The following is an 11,122-nucleotide window of genomic DNA, read 5'->3' on the forward strand; positions in this document are numbered from 1 at the left end:
GGTCTTCTTATTTTTGCTTATTTGTTTTACTTTGCTTCTCCTCTTTCCCCACCTTCTATATAACCCCTCTTTCTCAAACTTCTCCCTTTCCACTGTTTCTCCCAGCATCTCTTCCTCCTCTTCTTGTCCCTTCTATTCCACCCCTGCTCCTGTTCCCTTGTCCTCCTGTCTTGCCCTTATTCTCTTTCTTTTCCTCACTCACTTTTCCTCTCATCCCCTACCCTGTAAATTTCTCTATTTTTTTCTGACCTTATATCTGTCCTCTCCTCTCCCTTCTCCGCCCATTCTTTGCTATTGATTTGGTCTCCAATTTCCACGTCTTTCTTTTCCTTTTTCCTTTTTCCCTTTGCTTTCTCTCCTAATCTTTTCTCCCTCTTTTTTTTTTTTTTTTGTCCCTCTTTCTTAGCACATGTACTTTTAGGTTGCTTTCCTTATTCACTGCCATTTTCCAAAGTTCCATAATACTATCATTTGCTTATAGGACTCTCATTAAGAAACTTGAATCTCAAAGTTTACAAAGCATGCAAAGTTCTCTTCTTAAAAATGGTCTTTTAACAATATCACTGAAACTATCTAAACTTTGCCTGACTAGTTGATTTTCCCATTTGTCATGTGGTTCGTGTCAGAGATATAAACTGGACTCATGTTTTAATTAGTAGTTTATATTAAATAACTTTAATGCTTTCTTTTTTCCTAATCTAAGAGTCTATAGTTTATGCCATTTATAGTTAAACAAACAGCCTAAGATCATTAATAGAAACATTTCCTCATATTTAAAATGGGATGAATAAGACTAATAATAAGTAAAAACTCCATTCCTAATTTTAAAATAGGAAAATTTTTACTTCAAAATCTACTAACACTTTCCTTTACTTATATAATCCAGGAATAGTAAAAAGACATAAGAAACTTCAGCCACAGGAATACCCAATTCCCTCTGAAAAGCTGAACAGTACAGAAGAACTCCCAGTGGGGAGGCGCCTCTATGAACTAAGAGGCCTGGCATGGCACACTGGTGTTCAAGAGAGATAAAAAGGGCATCCACCCTGGGGTTGTCAGAGCCTGAATGGGGTGCAGAGGGCACTCATGTGGAAGAACGGGCAGCGGCAGCGATGACAGATCAGTTATTATAGAGTAGTCATAAATCAGTGATTATATGCGCACACATGCACATATTCCCTAGCTTTGTCTATTTATAGGGACTGGAGGGGCAAAACCCCAATAGCAATAAGAACACTTAGTTCTCAGAACTTTGCTTCTAAATACCATTCTCTCCGGAAGAGAACTGGGGCTACTTAAAGAAATGGCTCATTCCAGAGTTGGAGCAAGAAGAATGAAAGGAGAGCGTGGAACATTTCAATGCGCAAAAGAGCAAGGAACTACTTATGAGAACAAGTCACAGGACAGAGAAGCTAGTTTGAAAGAGCTCCATTGGCCAAATCTGGAACAATCTGAGAATCAAAATAATAATGATAGAAACCTAGTAGAATCTATTGACTAAAATGAGCGTCCACAAGTCCATAATGATAAAAATAAATAAATGAATACATTGAAAATTTGATGAAGAATGGGATATTTACCTAGTTTCAAAGAACCTCTCCACAAAATACTTATTAATTATAAAAGAAAAATGAGTACTTCACAGGGGAGAATCCTGGCAGACACCAGGATTCTGATCACCTTAGTTAAGTGATCAGAGTGAACATCATCGGTAATGAGACAAATCAAAATTGTGTGCTGCCCATAAAGTAGTGGGAAGAATTTAGCGTCATTTCTGTTACATTCCTGCCAAAAATGCATAACTGAATCTAATCACGAGGAAATATCAGATGACTCAGATTAAGAGACAGTCTTCCAAGTAGCTGGTCTGTCTCCAAAAGTTTCGATGTCATGAAAGTTCAAGAATGAAGAGATTTAAATAGACATGACAACAAAACAGCACCTGTTTCTTAGTAGATCTCTTTGTCAAACAGGACACGATTGGGATAATGGGAGAAATGTGAATGGCTTGTGAGAATTAAGTGGCAGTAAATTGTCATACTCTTTCCTGATTTGGAAGGTTGTCATGTGGTTATGTAGAAAATGGTCCTGATTTGTAGAAAATAAGACACTAACTGGCTCAGGGGTGATGAGGCATCAGATTGGATGCTTACTTTCAAAGAGTTCGAGGAAAAAAACTCATTGTAACTTTGCTATATGTTTGAAATTAGATCAAAATAAAAATAAATTTTAAGTAAGAACTAACCTTTTCATAGGGTATCTGCAGAAGATCCAACACCACTGAATGAGCTCCCATATTTTTCAGTAATCGTTGATGTTGATTCCGACACTTTTTATTCTGTATACACAGTTTACTTAGCCTAATCAAAATCTTCAAAAAGAAGAAAAGCAGTAAATGTAACAAATATAACATTAAATATAACACACATGCCAAAATTCTTTGCCATGCAAATATAAAACCATATAAAAATATTTTACTTCCACTGACCTCCTTTACAATCCGGTAGTTATTGCTCTTATTGCTGTCAATCTGTGGTTTCTTTGTTCCGTCCTGCACTGGACTTAAAATGTTTGATTCCTAAAATAAATACAAATATGTATTTTTATGCCTTATATAGCATTGTAATAAATTTACTTTGTAATAAGTAACACACACATTTTAAAACTATTTTGTAATAAATTTATTATTCGACTTAAGTATTTCCTTTGTACTTTTTTATCCAATAAAAAAATTCTCTGGCTTGTATGAGTCGCAAATTACCACTTCCTAATAATGAGCAAATTACAAGATAAATGTCATTAATAGTAATTCATGGGCTAAGGTAAAAAGGAAAAGCTATTACACATCAGTGCATTTTCTTATGGTAAACATATCAGACATATCATGGCTTTATATTGCCTATAGAAGAAAGAATAGTAAAAACCCAGAGCACAAAAGGTATAATTATATCATCAGGAATGAACTTCAGGAAAAAAAAGAATGAAGAAGACTATCATAACAACTAAAAAACATTTCAGAAATGGTAGGAAAGAACACCTTAACCCAAGAATTCTCTGCCAGGTTACCATGACATCCTTAAAGACTAATGATGTGAGGCCAATCAAGCATGTACAAAAGCATGAAAATAAAAGAAAGGAAATAAAATTTAAATTAAAAATAATATTTTAAATTACTAAATTGATGAAGCGGATTAAGAGAACCTGAAACACGAAAAATATTCCATTATATCAACCAATATCCATAGCATATAATAAAAACAAATATAGAGCACACATATTTTAATTAACTATTGCAGTCACCATATGAAAATAATACACCAGTCACAAACAATTTAATTCATGAACATTTATTAAGAGTTAATACACACCTGGTACTAGACAAGGTGAATGGATCTAAAAGAAATAAAAGATATGGCCCTTCTCATAAGAAAATTACAGCCTACCTAAGAAAATAGAGAGAAAGATAAAAATAAAGATTTGTACTGAGAATTCACTAGTCAGAGAGAGAGAGGGAGACTAGCTATAGCTTTAGACAGCATTATGAAGGAAGTCAAGTTTAAGGCAAGGTCTGGAAAGATAAAAACTAGTTAAGCATGAGAGACATGTAGGAGGGCAAGGGGACATTTGTCAGGTGAAGAAGTCACCTTAAATAAAGAACAAGCATAACAGTGTAGAAAGTGGCAAGAACTGACAGTGCATGTTGTAAGAGAGTGGGAAATTGAGTAAAGTGAGCCCTGATTACTTCCCTGATTTACAATATGTACAAAATTGCAATTGGGATAAATGTCAAGTTCAGCTTGGGTCAAAAAAACACCATTTACTCCTGACTATATTGATGGTGCTTGGCTCTCTCAGTTAAAGGGGATCCAAATCTAACCTCGGGAAAAAAGTAACAAAAATATATGAACCCAGTTGATATTATTTCATTTATCCCAATCTGTTATTTCTATTGTGTTCTGTGACAAATCACAAAATTACTATAAACCAAGAAAGAAAGAAAAAATACTATCCTTGCTAGTCAAAAAATTTGGATGAAATATGTCAAGCAGGAGAGCGACTGATCAGTGTTGAGCCTTCACCACTCCTCAATAAGCTTTGCATTCCTTTTTTGCTTCTCTCCAGGTGAACATTGTCTAAGACAGAGACTCCCAATCTGACCTCTACCTTAGCAAGTAACCTCTTCTCCCACTTTACTGAACCTATGGAAATTCCCCTACATGAAACTTCTTTTTTCCACCTGAAAATTTCCAGTGTCATCCACAAAAACCGTCTATTTTCCCACTGTGTCTCAGAAAAAAAGGTTTGATGTATGGATTTTTTAAATTCCATTTTGCCTGCCTCTTCTCCCTGCTCATCCCTGTTTCTAAGTGCATGGGCAGCTTTTACCCTCTACTCTTTCCATTCTCTTTAAAATATGGCCAAGTTGGGGCTCACCAAGCACTCTCAGTATTCTTGCCCATCCTGGGAAGTAGTCTCACATCTCAGATTATTGTTCCCACTAAATTTCTCAAAAAAAAAAACCAATCTACCACACATTGTGCTAAAATTGCTTTACATGCCAATGACTCATAATCACCAAAACTTTCTTTAGCATTTTATTCTGTGATTCACTACCATTTTCTTTAAACCCCACTCTTTCAGTTTCATTGTGACCTGATGCTCTTTCGAGATTACCTTCTTACCTAGTCTCTTTCACTCAAGAGAATTGGAACTGCAAAAAGTAAAAGGTATAAACACTAAAATCATTCAAAATGTTACTGTTAGAATCCAGGGTTGTGTCATCTATCTATCTTAATAAACTCTAAAAGGAAAACGAAAGCAGTTGAAATGCACCCAAGGTAAATAAAAGAGAAAAAAAAATGCAAAATATTGTGTGTAAGACAATTAACACTAAGTAAATCCTAAAAAGTTGTAGAATAAAATTAAAAACTGTATGTGTAAGTGAAGCCAGTGTAGAAGAGGGAAGGAGCCTGAGTGCTAATATGAATGAAAACTATTTAGATGGAAAGAGACTGGAGGTGAGAGAATGAGACAAACAGGGTTTCTATTTGATAGCAAAAGTAATTTATTAATGAGAAGTAGAAGTTGCAAAAGCAAGAAATAAAATTAAATTTCCTTTCCTGTTCACAGAAGTTGAGATTGAATTTTTAAAAGACCATATTCTTTTTTTTCTGTAAGAGAATAAATATTAAAACAAACAAAAAACCCCAAGTTTGTACTACAAAGCTGGATTAGGATAATATCAAATCCAAAGACTGGCAAAGGAAATCTTTCTGATATATGTCAACTTTTAAAAAATCCGTTTAAAATAAAGGCAAAACTTTGGCAGATATATTTAAGTCTACTTTTTAAACAATAACTTGAAGAAAAAGCAACTTGAAGAAAAAGTCTTGTTTTAAGAAAAGTAATCTCAGGCAAAACATACTACATTACGAAAAGCTCTTTAGTACAGCCCAAGGGAAGATATAGACAATGTTAACCTCTGTAAGTATGGGAATTATGAAGAATAATTATTTTAATTTAAAAGTGCCAGCAGTCATCAAAAGGAGGCAACATTGGAAAATTCAATAAAAAGCCCCTTTTAATTTCAGAAAATAATTCAATGTAATTAAACTGAACAAAAATATTAACCAATAGAACATCTGGATGATTGTAAAAGCAGTGATCAGGGGAATTTAAGAAATATGTAAACTATATAACTACTGTTAGTTCTCTTTTTCTTATTTTAATACCAAAATGCTCCAAGTGAAGGTGTTCCAAGAGTTTTCCTATAGAAAGAGCGAAAATTGGTTATATTTTTTATACCCTATACAACTTGGGTCCTAGGTCAGTGGCCAAATCTATAAAGCCCTAGCTTTATTCTAATGACAAAATATTAGTAAGGCGCAAAATGTAGAAGTGTAACTTTATGCAGTGTCCCAAAGTTGAGAAGGTTTAAAAAAAAATGTGTAACAGAACAGTGCCATGCTTATAGTAGATATCCAAATTATACTTTGGAGAACAGTGATGAAGAATAAAGATGGCAGTCCAAAAGTACTTGCACTTGATTGTAGTGGCTTCCTATCATCTAGAAGAGTTTAAATTTATTACTTCTAATGGAATATTAAAAAACTGCTTAGTTAATTGATTTTATAGAAGCAGCTAGATTTTTAATCGCATAATATATACTGTATCATAAAACAGTAAATTCAGAAACAACACAGCAAGAATAGTCTAGAAGGGTCTAGAAATTTCCAAAAGGGTCTAGAAATTGGGAGCACAGCAGGGTTCTAAATAGAGACTCAAATAGAGAATATCTAAATAAATACTGGTACTGAATACAGTTTCCCTCCAAAAGTTATCTTGCATCAGGCAAGGAAACTCTTTTACATAAAGAACTAAACTGATACAAAAAAGTAATATTGTACAAACTATATGGTGAACTAAATATTGGCACCAATTAGTGAGGATCTGTCTCCTTCATTTAAACAAGAGCAATTATGCTTTAAAAAAATTTTTTTTCCAAATCCTACAATGTAGAACTGCCTGCACCTGCAACTGCATGATTACAATAATTCAGTGCATGTCTGTCTTTGTTCCCACTCTGCACTGAAGTTAAAGGACGTCCTTCCTCAGCAATGTCATCAAGTCAGCAAGACTGCAGAGCATTCTGCTCACCATCTGTATCCCTAGCCTCTCTTTCTGTAACCAGTATTCAACTGAATCAGTGGTATCATTTACCAAGTTATTCACCTCCCAACTTCAGAGGTCAAAGGCCTTCCTTTTCCCTTCCCACCTCCCTCCAAAACATATATCTGAATATATATGTATATATATCTATATAAACATATATATGAATATATATATATATTCAGTCTTTTATACTTCACTGACCAATCAGGTTATCATTTAGTTGAAGCTCTTCATAGTAACTGTCACCTCCTTCAGACAATTGAATGATAACCTCACTGTGGGATGGCACAGGCATTTCTCCACTGCCATCTAAGAGTAACATATACTAGTCATTTAGAAAATATCTAGGGAGTTGCAGAATTCCCTAAAATTGCCCTAGATCTTATCTGACCTTGCGATGTAAAGCTAATTTGGACCATCATGGGGTCATGGTTGACAGTCTCCGCTTCCCTGGTTGGCACCTAAGGCTGCTTGAAGACTTGGCCCAGTTGGTGGAAGAAGCTGTGTCCATCATTATTGGTGGATAACTTCCCTCCAGACTTTGCTCAGCTCAGGCCCAAATCCCTTCCCTTCCAGAGTGTAAATACATATTCCTGACCTTACTCCAAAATTGTTTTCCTTTCGCTTTGTCCCAAGACAAATACAATATTGTTATTTTCTGACCCATTTGATGTCATGTGGATTAGTATTTGATAATGTTTAATCAGAGATCCTAGAAAACACCCCAAATATCCTTGACTACCTATATCTATGATGAAGAAGGTAACGAAATTCTATGTACCACTGAACTGCATTCTATTTGCTTAGAGAAATACTGGGAAAAACAAAGAATGTACTGATGATAGGCATGTTTGATGTAAACGAATAGCTGTTTTCATGAGAATGCAACAGAATCCCATTATAACACAGCAATGTACAATACTTTTTATATGATATTTTTATAATACTTTATTTATATGGCATAATATACGTATATAATACTTTTTTATATAACCCTTGCCGCTATTATATAAAATGTAGTAAGGATAGGCAACCGTTTAGTTAGCAGGGTGACCTTGAATAACAAAGCACTATACAGGAAACGGAAACATTTGTGACACAGCAGAGCCTGTAGAGACTGTCTGGTACCTGCTATGTGACATGAAGGAAGCTCCCCAGTCGCAGTCACATTACAGTGCAGCCTGATATGGCTACAAGGAGGGGGTTATGTGCATAGAATGTGAAAGGAAATAATCAGAATTTTCTTTAGACTCACTTGTTAGCAAGGAATCATTACAGAAATGTCCATGCCTGTCCAAATGACACATACTTATTCTGATTTGAATGAATCAACTTCTTTAATTTCCTTGTAAGCCACTTGCTGAGGTAAAGAAACCATACAGAAACTTTAATCCTTACTTACAACTTATATTAAATTAAGAACAAATATCAAAGTGAAAAAAACAAGTCAAGATATCAACTGTAACTGTCCTTTATAACATGAAGGGAAATACTAAGTTTATGCTAAAACAGTATTAATTTAAAAGTAGGCCAGAAGACAAAAGGGAAAATTTTTCTTATAGCAGAAGTAATTCAAAGAAACAAATTCAGGAGATATAAGTTTTACATATAAGAATTTGCATTACAACCAGATAGAATCATGATGTATAAAGTAGCATTTTGCTCAAAACCAAAAATTAGTTTTCGGATGTATGTTTCTGAAAGAATTTATTAAATGATACTCATCTGGCAATCATCTTCAGGAACATTAGCTCAGACATAAAGGACAGGAATATGTAATGTTAGATAAATAAAGTAAACATACAACGAGGTCCGGGCCAAAAATAGAAAACGTAGACAATAAAACAAATCCATAGAAAGAAAACTCAAAAAAGCAATCGCCAAAATTAATGAGTAATAGTTCGTGCAATTACCAGTGTCCTTCACTGATAAGATCATGTAGAAAGAGTCTGTCTAAAACACATGGACTTTTCCCCACCATGCCATGAAGGTCAGACATTCTACCAGTTACTTTTGTCAAAAGTCAGTCAATCCCAAGTTTTGCTGAAGAAAAAAAGTTTGTGTAAAACTATTTTCCTGCTGTGCAGAATCAAAGTACTAACACTTGGAAAAGCACGATTTTCTTTCAAGATATCCTTCTAGAAGGATCTGCCTCCTTGCCAGCTTGCTTTATCAAAGAAAAAAGATCAGATGTGCTAAGTAAAGAATGAAAACTAGTTTTTGCTTTTATATTGGAATGGAATGTGGAGGTAACAGAAAAACCATCAGACAAGGAAGATATGCCTAGAGAGAAATGGAGAACAAGCAATGGAGGGGAAGGAAAGAGAGGGAGGGAGAGAAGAAAGGAAGGAATTAAATTCATTCTCTCACTAAGATAAATCTGCAAACTACAATCCAAATACCTATGATAAAAGTTAATGTTAAGAAAGAAAACACAAAAACTCAATAATGAGATTATATCATTCCCAGTGAAATGTAAAAAATCAAAAAATCTGAAAGGATTTTTAAACATAAGTATGTATAAAATAATTAGAAATAAAGTGAGAAATAACATCTCTCTACAGAGGTGGACCCCCCTGTCGTTGCCACATGCTCAGGATTACTCCACAGCATCACTCAGTATGGATAAGGGATAGCTTTATTGGGAAAAGGGAAACTACAAGCCAAGCTTCAGTAAGAGAAAAGAAAGCATGTGTCCCCCATCTTTCCATCATCCCATAGAGAGGTTCTGGGTACTCCACTGAACATGAGGATGAGTGTCTAGATTTCCGAGTGACCATCCCCACTCCCTACCTCATAGTAACTTCTTACAGGCCACATTTGACAGTAACCTATCAATTAAGGTATATACAAACTTCCTGGGTATCAGGCAGTCCAGATTTAGGGGCCTGTTGTTTATAGGAATTGATCAAGCATATCAGCTACGGGGCCCACAAAAATTAGACTGCTCCTGCTGAGAGGCAGAAGCCACAGGTCCCATGGGAACACAAATTAAGGTACAGCCTCTGAGAAGAGAAAACAACCACCCTACCTCTACCCAACCCCACTCCGGCAAACAGTCTGGCCAGCTTATTGTCCAAACAACCCAGAGTGAGCCCCCAGGGATGTTTTTCAGTTAACTCTGTCCCTTATATAATAAATACATCCACTAAAATAACAAAAATTATGAAGTAAAAACAGGCAAATATGATTCTAGAATGCATGGATATGACAGAACCAATTAGAAACCCTGAAAAATGAAAATATAGTCTTCAAAGTAAAAACTCAATAGATGGTTTAAACATCAGATTTTAGATCAGTGAGGGTATAAGTTGTTTTTGTTTGTTTGTTTTTTGGGTTTTTTTTTAAGAAGTAGGCAACCATATCTAGGCAATCACCTTGATAGATGTAGAGATATATAGAGATATACAGATATAGACACACAATCATTAGGAAGAAAAATTAACAACACAAATAAATAACATGAGTAGGAACTTCTCTCAGAAGCACTGTGATGCCCAAGTGACCTGCTTCTTAACCCTTAATAAAGAGGTGGATGAATATAAAGGGCAATCCTGACTTAACCCACTCGGATATGGTTTCCTGTGTTAATCCCTCTTTCCTATATTTAGAAGTCAACATGTATTTGAATGTGATGAATTAGTAATGCTACTGATGTTGCCAACTTGTTATACTCTAGCCTTTAAGCTTTCAGCAATGCCCTAGAAGATAAGTTTAATAATTGGAAACACTATACTGTACAATAGGTAATAAAGCTTATAGATGCAGTGGGCTTACTGGATGACCAAATCAATCCCATCATCTTCCCTATTTATAAAAGATCAACTACAATAATGGGATAATTTTGGATCATATGCTGATATTTGTTAGTAGACGAATTATAAATTCACATTTATTGCCCAAAGTAAACAGAACTTACCACTGAGGGAAAAAAAAACTTTTATATTATTGGAGACACCTTTTACTAATAAAATGAAGAACCATGTTAGTGTTATCTGGTCTTCTGCTCTCTAAGCAGGCACGAAGTTAGACCATTATGAGCTGGTTTAAAACAATGCCAATCATCCTGTGTTTAGAGCCTTTGTAAAGATTTACTAAACACAAAGGATTATTATCTCTACTGGCCGGCTAGATTGCATGCTGCCTGCTACTGGCTGTTTCCATTGATATTGTGATATATTTCATCCTGTTTACAATATATTGTCTCTATCTTTGGCCGTTGGTTCATTGCATAATATAGATCATTAGGCTATATACAAGTTTGTGACTTTGTAGTTTCTTTTTTCTCCTTATATTAATCTACTACAAATATACCATTTTCCTAGCTTTTCAATCCACCTATTTGTATGCATTTCTACAGCTATTTCTCTAGTTTATGCTCATATAACTTCACAACTGAATTTGGGCAAGAGGCTTCTAATTGGTCCCCACCTTTAGCTTCCTGTTCTGC

General features: G+C 34.9%; 1 protein-coding gene across 3 annotated transcripts in view; it reads right to left on the reverse strand.

Annotated features, from left to right (window-relative positions):
* Positions 1 to 11,122, reverse strand: part of ITPR2 (inositol 1,4,5-trisphosphate receptor type 2) — a 420,025-nt gene that overhangs the window by 228,804 nt on the left and 180,099 nt on the right. For all 3 annotated transcript variants that reach the window (XM_025047398.1, XM_015590049.2, XM_006912698.3), the window contains exons 27-28: positions 2,489 to 2,578; positions 2,246 to 2,371 (exon numbers count right to left, since the gene is read on the reverse strand). In XM_025047398.1, coding sequence (XP_024903166.1) covers positions 2,246 to 2,371; positions 2,489 to 2,578 — 216 coding nt within the window. The remainder of the gene's footprint in view (positions 1 to 2,245; positions 2,372 to 2,488; positions 2,579 to 11,122) is intronic.

Source organism: Pteropus alecto, unplaced genomic scaffold, assembly GCF_000325575.1.
Source record: "Pteropus alecto unplaced genomic scaffold, ASM32557v1 scaffold103, whole genome shotgun sequence".
NCBI classification, from domain to species: domain Eukaryota; kingdom Metazoa; phylum Chordata; class Mammalia; order Chiroptera; family Pteropodidae; genus Pteropus; species Pteropus alecto.